At 40.5% G+C, this 16,716-nt stretch overlaps 1 protein-coding gene and 1 long non-coding RNA gene across 6 annotated transcripts in view; one reads left to right on the top strand and one right to left on the bottom strand.

Moving 5' to 3' along the window:
- Positions 1–2,594: 2,594 nt before the first annotated feature.
- EXOC3 (exocyst complex component 3) overlaps positions 2,595–16,716 on the bottom strand; it is a 64,596-nt gene continuing 50,474 nt past the window's right edge. For all 5 annotated transcript variants that reach the window (XM_053259333.1, XM_053259335.1, XM_053259332.1 and 2 more), the window contains 9 exons: positions 15,008–15,125; positions 14,574–14,699; positions 13,972–14,072; positions 12,998–13,108; positions 11,671–11,821; positions 8,891–9,013; positions 7,219–7,380; positions 5,023–5,150; positions 2,595–3,221 (listed from right to left, as the gene is read on the bottom strand). In XM_053259333.1, coding sequence (XP_053115308.1) covers positions 3,050–3,221; positions 5,023–5,150; positions 7,219–7,380; positions 8,891–9,013; positions 11,671–11,821; positions 12,998–13,108; positions 13,972–14,072; positions 14,574–14,699; positions 15,008–15,125 — 1,192 coding nt within the window. In that variant the 3' untranslated portion in view covers positions 2,595–3,049. The remainder of the gene's footprint in view (positions 3,222–5,022; positions 5,151–7,218; positions 7,381–8,890; positions 9,014–11,670; positions 11,822–12,997; positions 13,109–13,971; positions 14,073–14,573; positions 14,700–15,007; positions 15,126–16,716) is intronic.
- Positions 5,076–13,334, top strand: LOC128328994 (uncharacterized). The gene is made up of 3 exons (XR_008309495.1): positions 5,076–5,169; positions 5,828–6,035; positions 13,118–13,334. It is a non-coding gene; the product is annotated as an uncharacterized LOC128328994 (long non-coding RNA).

Raw genomic sequence — 16,716 nt, forward strand, 5'->3', positions numbered from 1 at the left:
CTGCGTGGAGGTTCTTTTTGAGGGACGGGTCGGTCGGGAAAGGCTTTTCAGAGCGGGGAGAGAGGCTGATGGAGGAAATTCAGTCCACTGGCAGGATTCCCGTCGGGGAGCCTCAGCGAGGTCTTTATTCGGTCGCCTGCTGCCGACTAACCTTCTCTTCTGGTTGTCGGTGTTTCGATATCATTCATATCATGGCGCCTTAAATGGTGATTGACGACGTACTAGAACAGGGATTCTCAACACTGGGTTCCCAGATGGCATTGGACTTCAACTCCCATAATCCCCAACCAAAGGCTGGGTTGAAGTCCAATAACATCTGGAGACCCAACGTTGAGAATCCCTGTATTAGAACTCAGCCGCCCTGAAACCAACTTTGCATGACAAGTTTTATCAGTGTTATATGCCTGAATATTATCTTATCTGAATATATTTCAGTGGTGATGGTCATACGCACTTATTGAGCAAATGCAGAACTAAGGAGCGGGACTTTTAGCCCTGACAGCTAAGACCTCTTGTTCGAAGCACTTCACAAAGTGTTTTCAGGAGGACTTCGTGCTACTAGTGTAAAGCGGTTGTGCTAACTGCTTGCACGAAGTCTGGAGCTCTTGGTCCAGTGTTGTGCTGTTGCAAGCGTGCTTCTGCAATTAGCGCAACTATGCAATCTTATTACGGCAAGCCCTTTATTAATCAGGTGGTCAGCCACTGGCATTGATTTCCAGCCTTCAGAATCAGGCCCTGCATCACAGGGCAATCTTAGGTAAATGCAAGGGGCCCAGATAGGAGGATCCATCCACTAGCAGTATTCACTGCACTGCACTGCCCCTATACCCTTAAACCGTTTTTCCTCCGTTCTGCAGATGCTTCTCTCAACACTAGCATAGATTAGGTCACCATTTTAATTCCCCATAATACCCCTGATGTAACTTCTTTCTGGAGCAATGGTACACTGGGGGTATTATAGGCCCATCAGAAATGCAAGGGGGCAGCAAAACTATGGACTGGCCCTGTGGGTTTATCTGGAAATGCATGATAGCAGTTTTCAACCTTTGGGCACTGATAACTGTTATCACTCATTTTCAGATAAGCTCAGGAGGGCCAGTCCATAGTTCTGATGCCCACTAAGCCATCCAGGGCCCACTAATGTAGGACACAACCCACCAGAGGATACTTTGCCCCATAAACCTGGATCCAGCTCTGCCAGAAGTTGAAGCCTCAGAACAAAGTCTGCCAATACCATGCAGTAGCCAAGTCTGAATTTTTCAGGATGTTCTATAACATGAGTATGTCTGTTTATGTACAAAATGCTCTTCTCTTGTTGCTAAAGGATAGGACAGTAGTATCAGGGTGCATGTGTGTTTGTTCAGTGGCAGAAGGGATTGTTTTCACACTAATCTAATTACTAGAAGGAAAATAGCTTCACAGCATATAGCTGTCCAGCTAAAACTGTCAATTTATGTGACTTATAAAATAGGAAAATTATCATCTACTTAAGTAATAGGACTTTGTACATTAAAAAAAATTCTAGCATGTCATGTTCCCCTTAGAAGCTGCATATATCCTTCCCGAGCAGGGAAGAAGCCTCAGCTTTCTCTTTGATTCCTCCCCATTCTTTGCTGCCCTATATATCTTCTGTTACAATGATGCTGCTTCTCCCTATACAGTACTGCAAAAATTCTTCTCATGCCTGTTGTCAAACTGCTGCATGCTCTGCTTTTGTTTCCCATCTCAGTCCCCTCACCTCTATCCAGAATCCCATCAAAATAATTCACCTCTGTCATCATGTTTCAAAACACAGGATACCCCTTCTCAAATCCATAGACCAGGTTCTTACCCTTCTGCAAAATAAAGCAAATTTGTGCAATCAAGTTGGTGTAGACTCCTGGTGACCACAGAACCATGTGGTTTTAGTACTTGGTCTTTATTTTTCCAAGCCATCCATGGCCTCTCACGATCTACTCCATCTCTGTTCTCATAGCCTGAAATATCCCTGCTTCTGATATTTGCTGCTCCAATTCTACCATCCTCAAATTTTCAGTTCTAAACAATCAGCTTGCTCTCTCTTGCTGTTCCCTATACCTCGGACTCCCCAAATACCCTATATGCTGTCATTTTTCAGTTCCTTCAAATCCCATTTTACTTTGAAGCCCTTGCTTAACTCTCCAATTTTTAATCCTACCTAGTGCTCAATCCTTGCTGCCTCTAATATACCTCCATTTTCTCTCTGTTCCTAAACCAAATAAGGACTAGTGATAAGAAGCAAAGCACTCACAGAAGATAAAAGGAAATAATATGCACCCTCTGCTCTGTACTTGAAATGGGAACTGGGAATTATTATTATTATTATTAATTCAATTTCTATACCACCCTTCCAAAAATGGCCCAGGGCGGTTTACAAAGAGAAATAACAATAAGACGACTCCCTTTCCCTAAAGGGCTCACATTCTAAAATGCACAAGCAGATCCTACAAGTCATGCTCAAAGTATGGTCCTTGCATTTATTTTTATTTTTTTTTTAAAGAGGATCTGTGCATGTATAAACATTTCTTGAAGGAGAGGGAGCTCTCGACAGTCTGCATTCCAAGATCCAACACCAGTATAGCCATTTGTTTTATTTAGCAATCCTTTATGCAAGTTTTCAAATCAAGTGGAAGTCAATTAGATGAGAAAAAATCATTGATCTACCCCAAAATGTCATTTTTCATTCATTCCCCCAGAAGCAAATTAATTCAAGTGATTAGACAAACATTTCCTAAATAGGTTTTCTAAAACATATGCATGTCCAGTTATGCATCCGAGAGTACACACAAAGTCCAAGATAAATAATTGTGAGGAAGTCAATTGCTGATGGTGGATGCTAGTACAAAGCACTCTGGCCATCAGAACAGTGTGTATTCTTCAAATGACCACCCTCGCTAAGCGTTAGCATCAGACACAATAACCAAAGAGCTGCCAAGAAATTCATGTGTCTTCCAAGTGCCTGGCCAAGTTAAGCAACAAATGTTCCTAGGATATTAACACTCAAAATGATGCATATTGAAGTCTGTTGCTGTTATTTAAGGAGCTTTGGCACAGTTAAAGTTGGAACTGTAATTTCTTTAAAAATTGGCACATAGTTTGGATTTGGCTGGCTTGGACCTTTGTCCAGAGTTTCAATGATGGTCTGCTTCATCTCTCTGCTGGCATCTCCTCTCATCGTCAACAAAGTTGTAACATGGTCATCCCTGCCAATCAAAGTGGTACAGCATTAGTATAAGATTTAATGGGAGGGAAATTGGAGCATGCACTTTATATCAAAGCATGCATTCTAAATGTTGTAGCACTTATTGCTAAACAATTCAGTACCAACTGTTACTTTCCAGACACTCTAAAATTAGCTTGCAACCCCATTTTTAGAGTCATCCTTCATTAGAAGAGGCCTTCTGATAAATAAAACACATACCAAAATGCATTCTAAACAATATAATCCATGAGCCAGGCCCTGAAGTTTTGGCCATCAGTACCAGCTCAGGGGACAAATGCTTGTAGTCATTTTTGGCAACATCTACCACCCCCCTCCTCTGCAAACCCACGAGATGAAAAATCAGTGATAGTATTGTTGTACTTAACAGCTTTCCCTGTGTTATCACTCCCTTTATCCCTACCCCCAAATGCAGGATAAAATTGCAGTCATTTTTGCACAGAGGAAAGGGTTAGGGTAATAATGAACATATTATTATACTGTCTCCATGGAGTAATCTTTGGAGGACATTCTTGCCAATTTCCATTTCCATTCCTCTGTTTTTGTGTTTTAAAAGCTTTAAAACATCATTGCAAATTTGGCTGCTGCAGGCCTGACAGTCAGGACAATAAAAGCACACAAAGCTGAAAGTACTGCAATGCTATCACCTATTTTCCACTTCTAGGGGAGTAGACCTTGTCAAAAATCACAATGAGCATTTGTCCCCCCAGATGGTATCAACCACCCCATTTTGAAGGCACTGCCTTCAGAAGTGTACTCAAACACATTTTGGATGACACAAGGCACTTCTGGAGGCAATGGGGGTGGGAGTCAAAATCTACTCCCTCCACTATGTGCATCATGCAGTGCAGCTAGAAAAGCTTTCTGCAGGACTGAAGTGTCTTTCTGGTGTATCCACAGTGCATTGTTTTGAATGTCAGTTCCTTGTTCTCCATCTCCTGTCACTACATTTCTACACTGATATACCTTCAACCAGACTGCAATTACACAGCACTACCAGATTCTTCCAGTCTACTCCTACCACATGCAACCCTACCTCACCTCCAAAGAATCCTCCCCATGGGGCTTGAGGAAAAGTCTCTAATAATCAGATGTGTACAACTCTGTAAATTTCTCTAGAATATCACTGATTTTTAAAAGAGTTGAACAATGTGATAAAATATCCTTCATTTTCTTTTGGAGGTTCAAGCCCAGTGGTGTCACTGGGTAAGGATAAGCGTACTCCACTGTTGGGCCCTCTTCCCAACTGGTGAAGGGTGGTGGTGGAGCTCCATATCATGCCATCCCAGGACTTCTCATTTTGACAAATCCTACTCCAAGGACCACCAAAGTAACTGTATCGTCAAATCTTCAGATAAGCAAGACTGCTGTTCAGTAAAGCTAAATTTACAGTGTTTATACAACTACATGACAGCATGTATCGTCAAATCTTCAGATAAGCAGGACTGCTGTTCAGTAAAGCTAAATTTACAGTGTTTATACAACTACATGACAGCATGTATCGTCAGATCTTCAGATAAGCAGGACTGCTGTTCAGTAAGGCCAAATTTACAGTGTTTACACAACTACATGGCATAATTTGCGTGTCAGATTCAGATAAGGGGAGACTTATTTGTGTTCAAATACTGGCTTTGTACTGCATACCTCTTGCACATAAGGGCTTTTATCACAGCGAAAAGAGATTGACATAAAAACTTTGTGTCAATGTTTTTGTGTCAAGCCCTCTCATGATCATGAAATACAACACTGTCAGAAATTTTAATTCTAGAAATGAACAGTGTTACCTGATATCTGGGTGTTTGCTAACTAAAGTTGAAACTTCTAGATAAAGTAGCGAAGGATCTGTCAACTTGAATACTTCTGCAATGGCTTCAATGACATCACAAAGTCCTGCTGTATTCTCTCCAGATTCCTGTTAAAGATTGTCACATGTAAGTATACCCTTTTCCAGACATCTAATCTCAAAATTATATTGAATACACCCAGGAGGCAAAAAAGTCATTTTTAAAGGTAAACCACAATCTAGCATTGTTTCTAAATGTAAACTGAACAAAGAGGCACCTTTTAAAGTGGTTCTTATATTTAGCAGAAGAAGAGCAACTAGCCCTATCTAACTACAGTACAACATTTCTCCAGGGCTGTTGCTGGTGTCTACCTTCTGCTTCTTTTAGACCATTAGCCCTTTTAGGACAGAGGGCCATCTTATTGAGAACAGAACACCACTGTGAGAACAGTAGTTGAAGATTGGCAATCAAGGGGTATGAGACTACATATGAAGTGTGTGTGTGTGTGTGTGTGTGTGTGTGTGTGTGTGTGTGTGCACGTATGTGTAGATGATCAAGATTATTATAGTACTGGAGTATGATCTGAGATCTACTGTGATTTATAAGAGGACACAGGGAAGTTGCCTTGGCCCAGACATATCAGAATACACACACACACACACACACACACACACACACACACACACAGAGCAAACAGCCTGACTAATATGCTCACAAGAGTACATTCTGCCCGCCAAAGGGGCAATTTTCACTAATCCCTCCTCAGTTCTGCTTCCTTGATGACCCCAAAAATCTGTCCCCCAAGGTTTGCCCTGTGCTGTTCAACATTTTCACAAATGACTTGGAGGAGGTACTCGAGTGGTACTTATCAAATCTACAGACGACGCAAACAGCAGGGATAATGAACACCTTAAAAGGCAGAATCAAGATTCACTATCTGGACAGGCTTGAATTTTGGGCCAAAACCAACAAGAGGAAGTTCAACAGAGACAAATGTAAAGTCCAGCATTTAGGTAAGAAAAATCAAATGCAGAAGTACAGGACTGGGGAGACCTGGCCTGGCAGCAGTACATGTGAAAGGGGGTTGGATTAGAAGACCTTCAACATCCCTTCCAACCCTGACATTCTATAATTCAGGGATAGGTTTTCTGGGGACATTGGTGGGGTGGGGTACCACAGAGAAGGGGGGATCGGGAAGAATTGCCTTCTTGTAAAACCCAAATTAACTTCCATGAGTGTAACATTAGTCAGGAAGTGAACCATTATCAGTTTCACCTTCTGGAAGTATAGTAACTTTAAATCAATTGCACGTGAACCATCCTGTCTATTCAATACTAACAGATCAACAACTAAAGCAAACTGTTGCTTAATATTTCTTTTGTGTGAATGACTGTACCTGCATTCATCTTAAGAGTAAACCCGGGTATAGGTCCCTCAAATGCACAGTACAGATAGAAATGTACTGCTGTACCTGTGTTCAATACAACATGTGAATAACTATAACCCAATTACAGATCTGTACCTATGTACACTGCTCATAGACTGTACACATGTTGAACATAATGACTTGGGACCGGGTTACCCAAGAGAGCTCTTTACCCCATATGTCCCAACTCTGACCTTAAGATCTTCGGAGGCCCTGCTACAAGTGCCCCTGCAGGAAGTGGATGGCTACTAGGGAGAGGGCATTTTCGGTGGTTGCACCCCGTTTATGGAACAGCCTCCCCAGTAAGGTTTGTCTGGCATCTACACTTTGTTCTTTTAGACACCAGATAAAGACCTTCTGTTCACTCAGGCCTTTTAAATTTGATTTTAAAAACTGACTTTAATTTTTTTTTTAATTGTTAGGGTTTTTTGGAGGTGTGTGTGTTGTGATTTCATGCATTTTAATTCAATGTTTTAATGCAGTGTTGTGAGCTGTCCAATTTGTTATGGGGTGGCTAACAAATACATTATTATTATTATTATTATTATTATTATTATTAACGCAGTCAGACAGGTGTTATTGACTGGTTTGTTTTATACAGACATCGAGTCCTTCCCAAGGACCTGGGATGGCTGGATTTTATTATCAATGTTGTTGCTGTTGTTGTTATTATTATTATGTGTGAATGGGGCTTAGGATGATGCTGGAGAGGGAAACTTTACCGTTCCCATTCATCATTACTTCTAACATCTGAGTTTTTTAATACTCACAGCAGCAAATTTCTTGAACAGAAATCTGAACTGATCAGCTTCTCTGTTCATTCTTTCAGCGCCTTCTTTTCTTTCTTCTGCATTTTTGAAAGTTATACGCTTTAGCATAATAGCCTTGATGTACTCCACAACAACTCTGCGATGGCACTCAACAGTCATTTTCTAATATGAAGAAATATTCATATTATTAGGTAGCAACCAGAACATTTCCCTACAATATTTGTGCCTATAAATTTTAATCACTGGCTAGCATTACACTTCCACACTTATCTGTGAAACAAGAAAGTGATATAGGGATACACATTAGGGGTCAGAGTCTGCTGCCAGTTGTGGCTGGATAGGCCCTGAATTCTATTCTCATCAGCAAATAGGCTGATGAGACTAGTATTTCCAGAAAGCAGCTATATAGCCTAACAGGGAGCAATTCCCAATTTTTGTTCCAGGCTAGTCCTCAGGATTAGATTCATCTGCACCAGATGAAAGGATTTCCTGAGAGATGTCTTCAAAACAGTTAACACAGTCAGTCCACATCTTATCCTGGTAGTCTCTTTCAATAAGGACACACACTTAGGTTTCCCCCCAGCCCTACAAAATTGAATCTCTTACTAAAGAAGTACTTAATTCTCCCACAATGTTTCTTGAAATGTGTGGATACATGTGGCAGAAAGAACATCATCCCCAGCAAAGTTTTCACCTGCAACAGTATGTTGGGGGGGATGACATATTGGCCAGGGTTTTCCGCTTTAAAAATATGCATTTGTCTTCTATAAAGTGTGAAGTTATTCTGAATGTTCAGTTGTCCAGGCTTTCACTTTAACACCAACTAGAAATTTAAGCAACAGCTTAAATGTGATTTATCACAAAAATGTGATTTTATCACTGGTAAAATGAGACAGGAGTCTCATTTTACCAGTAACAGGAGGTGAACTCTTCTACTGGTAGTAAACAAGAAATAAGTGCTAATTTGAACAAAGACAACAGCTTCTCTTCCCCCACTGCTGACATGTTCAGCTACTAAATATGTAGAGTGGAACTGGCAAGAAAAGTACTATAATAAAACACAGCCAGGTCATGAGGAAAGAGATAGGGGTGAAGTTGTGTAGGGGTTTTCTTTTGAAAGTACACCTTAGAAAATGGAAAAGCATAAGCACCTTCACCCACATCTAGGAAACAGCACTATCCGAAGCTTGTATGGTGCCCAAGACTTGTGTACAGGTAACACCAGCTGTCAAATGTGGGAGGGTGGTGTGGGGGAATCCATCAGATGTTTGGAATTATGGGATTACAAATTTAAAGTATTGGCTCCATCCATGAGAGCCATTTCAGTTGTACAGGTAGCATCCACTGAAAATGAGAGCAACATATCTGGCAAACATATCACCATTTGAATAGAACAGACCACTGGAATTAACCATTAAATTTTCCTGGCAAAATGCCCCTTTACAGAGAATGGGTGTTGTAATGATAGATGATTAGGTTTTTATAACTTTTTTTTTTAATGGTAAAGGTTTGGGGGGGGTGGGGGGGAAGGGGCATTAATTTGAGTGAATTGAAACACAACAAGAATAAAGTGCTTAGGAATTGTAAAGTAGTAAGAGTTGACACCGACTTGATGGCACGTAATCAATCAATCAATGCCACTCCATCAGAATACACCAAGGTTTGTTTATACCTTCATATAGGGCTTCTTTATTCTTGCAAAATCATTGAAATAATCCTCTACAGTTACACAGATTGTATCCACAGCATTGGATCCTGCCAGCCATTTTCTTGTCATCAGCTCACTGAGATGTGGCTAAAGAGAGAGAGCACATAGGCAATGAGTGATAGAACCATTTTTGAACAGCATCCATCAACTTCACATCCCTAGTTGTACATTTCAGAATTGTATATAGATAACCATACTTACTGCAGAAAAATGGAGTGTATTCAAGTCTCTCAAATAATTGAGCTATTGGCTTCACAAGTGGAGTCTAGGCACTAAACATTCTGGGTCCAGGATACCTGAAGCAAATGCCCCAAACTCAAGCACTGAGATCACAGAGGAGACTCTGCTCCAGGAACACCATAATCTGAGGTGAGGCACGTGGGTCTAAGGATCAAGGCTTTCTTTGCAGAGATTCCTTCCTTGTAGAATTAACTGTCCTGGGAGGTCCGATGAGATGGCTTACTGGTGTCCTCCAGAAAAACTGATCAAAAATTTTTTTTTTGTTCTGAATGGCTTCTTTTATTTTATGCTAAAAGGTCAAGTGTGCTGTCAAGTTGGTTTTGAGTCCTGGCACCCACATGGTTGTCTTTGGTAGAATACAGGAGGGATTTACCATTGCCTTCTCCCGCGCAATATGAGACGATGCCTTTCAGCATCTTCCTATATCGCTGCTGCCCGATATAGTACCAGCAGGGATTCGAACCAGCAACCTATTATGCTACAGATTGAATATTGTTGATTTAAATTTGGTTCTCTTAGTCTTTAATTATTAAATTGTTTCAGTATTTTCCTATAAGCTACCAATAAAACCGTTATGGCTAGAATTGCAAATGCAAACGCAAGTGCAGAATGCAAATTTTAAAAATAAACAAATGAGGATTATCATATCTCTGCTAACAGATGTGCTTAACTCCATCTTCATACTGAACAAGGTGATAAACGATCATAATAATAATACTGCTGCAACATAAGCATTACTACAGGAAGCAACACAGTTTGCTTTCTGCTAAATCACCACAAGCCTGAGAGTTGCATCTATAGCCTGAGCAAAATACTCAGAGGGGGAAGGAATAGAAGTCTGATCCTAAGACTTGCTACGCCAGCAAAAATTAGGATATGCCACTTGTTGAGCGACCATAGACTACAATGTTATATCAGTATCATTAAGACACTAAGCCCAAGATTCTCGACTGGCAGCCAGTACAAGTGTTTAGGATCAATGTGGGCAACCAGTTTTATTTAGTATTTAAAAATAATTTATACTGAAACAATAGTTTCATTTTCAAATTGTGAGTATCTACTAGAGGTTCTTCTAGAGGGTTAATTGGTCACTAGTTCAGGACTGAATTGGATAAGTGTATGAGGCATATCCTGCTGCGTTCATCTATATCCATGCACCAGTCTATATTCATCTACACCAGGTTCACTGGGATAAGACAGGGTTTTCTCCTTCTCCTTCTCCTTCTCCTCTGGGGGCACCAGAGATTGCCACAACTAGAGACTGGAGGGTGGGGATGTGGATTTGTACTTTCCACCATACCTCTTACTCTTTTGCAAAGTCTTTTAAGATTTTTCGATGGGTTTTGCTTAGGCTGAAGGATAGACCAATTGCCATATTTGTGTTGGGAAGGAATTTTCCCTCAGGTCAAATCAGCTAGCAAACCTAGGGGATGTTGCTGTTGTGCCTTCTCTTGCAAGACATAGTTAGTTTTTTCCTTTTGTCTAGGGATGCACAATTTTGGCCCTCCAGCTGATTTTGGACTTCATCATCACCATGCACAGTGGCCAACAGTCAGTGTACGAGTTGTACTCAACTTCTACAGGAGGGCTAAAGTTGTGCAGTCCTGCCTTAGTAGGTCATCAAGACCTTCTTACTCTGTAGGCCTCTTCTGCTATGTACTTGCTCTCTGCTGGTGGCATGCAGTCTGGCTTGATCTGTAGGGGTTCATGGGATAGACCTTTTGGAGCAGGTATGTTAAGTATCAAAATTCTATGGGTGACATACACAGTTTTCCTTACTCTGGAACAAGCAGCCTGACTCCAAAGCAAGGACTCCATAACATGGATTCTTACTCCAAAGAAAGGAAAAAAATGTGTGTGACCCTATGATTTGATATGGTATTTGGACCTTTATTTATTTATTATTTCTCTGTGTAAACCGCCGAGAGCCATTTTTGGAAGGGCGGTATAGAAATTGAATGAATAAATAAATAATTACAGAATAAGGACTTTCTCTAGGAGCTGCATTGTTTTAATCTGACAGTTTAATGTTTGGTAGACATCTTGAGTTATCTACCATGGCCCTATTTAAATAAATCACTGGTGTAATACTTTGTTACGATGTACAACAAGCAGCTTGCAAGCATGCTTAATTATTTTGCAGTTAATCATTTCATGCTCAACTACTCATCATACATCTGACAAAGTTGGCTTTTACTTATAAAAGCTCATGCTACAATCAGACAATGGATCTCTAGGATGCCTGAACTCTTTGAGCCCAATCTAGTTACACTTTGTTGCATGTATCTAGAGAGCTGCACAGGGTTGCACATCAACATTCCCATTAGACATGGATTGCCATGTGCACTGGCATCCAGATGCATACTGTATCTAAACCACCTACACAGATTGATCTCTTGCTGGATCTGAGCACCTCTGTCCATTTCCCACATCCGAAGAAATACAGGTATTCTTCCAAATTGTTTTTTAAGGGGATCTTTGAAAGAAAGAAAGAAAAAAATAACCTCTAAATCCATGAATACTTCATCCAGCAGGCTTGAGCATCCCTCCTTGGCAACATCATCTAGAACTGCATCAATGCATGCATGACTGCTTTTCATTAGGTCATCCATAACAGGAGTCAAGTATTTCTTTTTCAAACTGATGATAGATTCCCTGTGACAAATAAGACAAGATGTCTCAGCACCCAAATTGGTTGAGTTGGCCTCGTGCATATCTATCAGATAAGGGGATACAGTAGTTATCATATGATGCCACTTAAGAAACTCGTCTCCACTGAGGGGAGTATATCATTCATATTAAAAAGCTCTAACATATTTATCATACAATGTGTAACCGTTGCTCAACAACCAACCTTTGGTATGTTAGGTGCAGTTTTCAGAAACATTATTGAGCAAATCAGCACTGGGGGAAAATGTTGGTTTGGTGAACCAGTGATTTTCAAATTATGTTATGAGAACCCACAATCAGGCCCAGAGATTTTTACACATATGGGTCCCTTACTGAGAAGATCAGGAGTGATGGACAAAATTGCCTACCATTGCTGCTTCTCCTCTGCAACGTGAAGCTTCAGGGTTTAATTCACTCTCAGTTAAAATAAGGCAACGGTGAGGACAAATAAGCTGGACTGGTGTCCCTGCAATGCTCTAGATTTCTGCAGCAAGAACTCTTGGATCCCCTTCAGGCAAATTGATATGGAAAGGGGCCACTGAAGGCAGAAAATCTGAAAACCATTTGCTTAGATACAGTTTGTATTTGGGGCAATATACTCCTGCATGGATACATCCCTTAGGTTTCTGAAGCACAGACTGATAGTTTGCAGGTTTTTCATCCATGGTATCAGACCAGCTTCCTCCCAGCTTCATCGTTTGTGTGACAGATGTACGTACTAGCTAATAAAATGCTTGCTCAGCTATCAGTTTTGACCTGGCACTATGCTTCAGGCATGCTGCCCTCTTTTTCAAAGGGGCAGTGTATTATTCATTTATCCTTCATTTTAACAAACAAACATTCTTAATAAAATCTGCAAAACTGTTCCAGGGATCAGGGCAGGGGTTCATGATGTAACAAGGGCCAGTCAATAAACACCCTCCACAAGCAGTTCATTCTTACCCAAACTTCACCATGCTGAAAATGTGAAAGCACAGCTTAGTTTCTCCACCTTTCAAAACATGCCTCAGAACAGCAGTATAATGCCTCTTTTCACTGCTTTGTAATAGACCATGAAATTATCACAGTTATGTTTATATACTCTTGGTATATATTGCAATTTAAACTAAATAATAAATATGGATTTTTTCCCATTAAATCAATGAATTTGAAAAAACTTACTTAAAGGTCTGACAATTGTTGATTATAGCAACCATATACTGAACATAGCATGGATGACACTGACGATTTCTTAAGTGTTCTTCTTTATATAAATGTGCTTCTTCTTTGTACCTATACAAGATCAAAAATCCAGAGATTGGGAAAAGGGATAAAGCATTCAGTGACTGACCATGCCAGTCTTCCAGTCTGCAGAAAACAAGTCCTGCCACCCCTCTCTTCAGATTTATCACAAACTGAGATACACTTAAGGCTCTGGAAATCTCCCGAAAATAGTTCCACAAGTCAATGGACATATCTCGGTGCATGCAGTTCATCAGTCAAAAGTTCTTGTCGAGTGATCCAAAATGAGAACAAAGAGGCAAGTTTAAGTGAGTTAGCCACAAACCACAGGAGGTGCCAATAACTACCAAGGCTTCCATGCAATCAAGAAGCCTGTCACAACAGTAGTTTCTAGACATGGTCAGCAGCTTATCATTAATTGGATCATGTTCTGAATTGGTCAGAATTTGAACTGAGCCATTCAGAAACAACAGCTCTGCCCAATGTCTTGCTGAGGAACAAGCCAGAGGCTCTTTTACCCACCCTCCCACTCACCCCACGAATGACAGAATCCCTGTCAGAGTTCTCTCCTTATGCACTTCAGCAACTCACTAGCCCATGCAAGGCAAGATATAGGCAAATCAGAATGAACCGCTGATGTGGGTAAGGAAACAGCTATGCCGAAACACATTCAAACTGGGGAGCAAATAAATAAAGAGCCCTTTGCTAGTATCTTGTCGAGTATGACTGAGGTACACAGAAGTGAAGAACTCTGACAAAACTTTCATTCCTGTACTTCACTCATGTCTCACTTTTATGGGCAACAACAGCTGAGGTAAACAACAGGTGTCTTAGCAATTTGTTTGCATATCTGGAAAGAAGATATTCTCAAGAAAGAGAAAAACAGTACGTGAAGGTTAACATTTAAATGTTACCTGCTGAGAAATGTACTCATTTGCTGAAGGCACAAATGCAGTACCTTTATTTTCAAATCGTCACTTATCTGGGTAGCCACTTGAAGATTCTGCTCAAACATCTAAAAAAGAACAAATGAACTAAATATTACACATGGTCAAAATGCAGAAGCCAGCAATTAATCATGCTCCTTGCAGGTTGGAGCTACAAGGCATACAGTGTGGGAGAGCTTGCACCCAGTGCTTTGACTCATAGGCATTGTGCTCCTGTTCTGCTCCAACCCTGCAATCTCCATCTCTCCTGTCCATAATTATGGGTATTTTTCTGGTGGAATAGGAAGAGGACAGCTGTGCCCCAGACTTCTGTTGCCAAGCTGGGAACAGCTGGTCTTTCAAATATGACCCCAAACCACCAACATCATCAGTTGTGATGGGTGGGGACCTCATGCCCTCCAGGAGTTAAATAGTAAAGTATAGAATTTGGGAATATATTAAGTGGACCCTAATGAGCAAATCCATTAAAAAAAACAAAAACAAAAGCATACATTCAACTGATTTGTGCATTTCTTAATTTTAAAAAGGTCCCCTTTTCTCCATCAGTTTACAGAAACCAGTCGTTATACCTGGAAAACAATAGCAGGGAGTGTTGTTTGATAGTATCCATCTTGATCTGCTTCTGGCTCATTTTCTTTTAGCCAGTCCTTTTTATCAGTCTCCAGTGCTTTTCGTAACCAGCCAATGATGTTGGACTACAGAAAAAAGAAGAATAAATCAAGAAAAGAAATATAGAATTGTCCAGATATTGAATCAAAAGGACAATAAGAACAGAGGTCCATGTCCTTTACTAGTATGTTTCAGCAACTCTCATGTGGCACAAAATCACATTTTTTGTATCACCATCCAACCCACTTTGGGAAGGCTTGTGGTAGCATGCCAAATTGGACTGTGTGCCTCAGTTTGAACAACCCATTACTCACATGCAAGGTAAAATCTGGGCTGTGGGGGAAAGGAAGAAAAAGAACTAAAAGGAATCATCATTTTTGCCATTACTGCTTACTGTAAGTGTTGACATGTATGTACTAAGAAGCTCATCCACCACATCTTGAGAGAGTAGAGGTTGCAGGGTATTGGCATCCACCTCTGGTGTAAGTTCTGGGTTCCCCATCATCTCTACACTGAATTGAAGAGAGAATAAGCAGATGAAAAGTGAAGGAAAACACATATTTCAATGTTTCTGTAAGAAATTATAATCAGAATTTTCTGCTTTCTCGTAGCACCAAAACCTGTAATGTGAGGAGCATAAGGCTGAGTATTTTGTAATAGGGCGGCCAGCATAAAAGTCAATGTAAAAGAACTAAATACAAGTATAATACAATAAAAATTTCAATTTTACAAAATTTAAATCCCCAGGTCTCAAAAGATTATCAATTCTCATAGTGCCGTTGCACGTATTGGCCAGAACATTGGAAAATGTAAACTGTCTAGAGGTTTGTATATGGGGAGGCATAAAAATGTGCTAAATAAAATAAAAGGCAGAAGCAGGTTTACTTCTTACTGAGCAACTGGACAGAACTCTCTCCACATTCACCCTTATATCTTTGAAAATAAAAGGGCTAATCAGTTTCATTTTTAAAAAGTAACCCTGAAAATGTATGGAAGAGACATGGAGTATCGCTGAAGGAGCTGAAGGCCCCTTCAGAGAGCCATAGAACCTTCTCCAAAACTGGAGGTAATTGTCTCACTGACTGTGGTCATAAGGAACATTAGAAACATGTGTGTGTTTTATATTGTAAGCCACCCTGAGATTATGGTGAAAGTGTAGGCAAAACATAAAAACCCCCAAAAAGGTCTTCACAAGGAGGACTAGAGTTAAATTTGCATATTTCAGATGGGTAGTTATTTGTATACCATTTTCATAGACAAAGCAGATGTCATAGGAACATAGGAAGCTGCCACATACTGAGTCAGACCACTGGTCCATCTAGTTCAGTATTGTCTACACAGACTGGCAGTGGCTTCTCCAAGGTTGCAGACAGGAAATTCTCTCAGCCCTATCTTGAAGATGCCAGGAAGGGAACTTGGAACCTAGAAGCTCTTCCAGGAGCGGCTCCATCCACTCTTGTAAGATATTCCAAGGGGAATATCTTACAGTGCTCACACATGTAGTCTCCCATTCATATGCAACCAGGGTAGACCCTGCTTAGCTAAGGGGACAAGTCATGCTTGCTTCCACAAGACTAGCTCTCCTCCTCGTAATTTTGACCACTTTATTTTGATATTTTGACAACTCTCCTTGTCAAAATACCGTCAGTCAACAATGCACTTATTCTACAATATTCCTTTCCACAAAATGAAACAATATTTAACACATCTTTATCTGCTCTTAGAAAGAAAGAAAAAACACAATAATATATAGAAACCCAAAAGGGGGTTTTGGCCCAGCTGATGTACCTATTTAAATCAAATAGTTTGCATCATTTTGGAGAGGGACCGTAGTTCAATATCATAGTACATGTTTATATTCAGAAAATCCCAATTAAATCTCTGGCATCTCCAGCTGGAAGGAAAAAAAAAGATCTCTGGCATCAAGGCTAGCAAATACGTCTGGCTAGAGATACTGGAGAACCTCTATCAGTTGGAGTAGACAGGGGACTTGTTCTCATGACCCATGGAATTGTCCTTAAAAGTTTATCTACAATCGCCGAGCAGGGCATGTTCCCACGGAGAACCCACACTTTACCAGCAATCATAGTCCCATTGCCATGG

The sequence above is a fragment of the Hemicordylus capensis genome, chromosome 6 (genome assembly GCF_027244095.1).
Source record: "Hemicordylus capensis ecotype Gifberg chromosome 6, rHemCap1.1.pri, whole genome shotgun sequence".
Taxonomy (NCBI): domain Eukaryota; kingdom Metazoa; phylum Chordata; class Lepidosauria; order Squamata; family Cordylidae; genus Hemicordylus; species Hemicordylus capensis.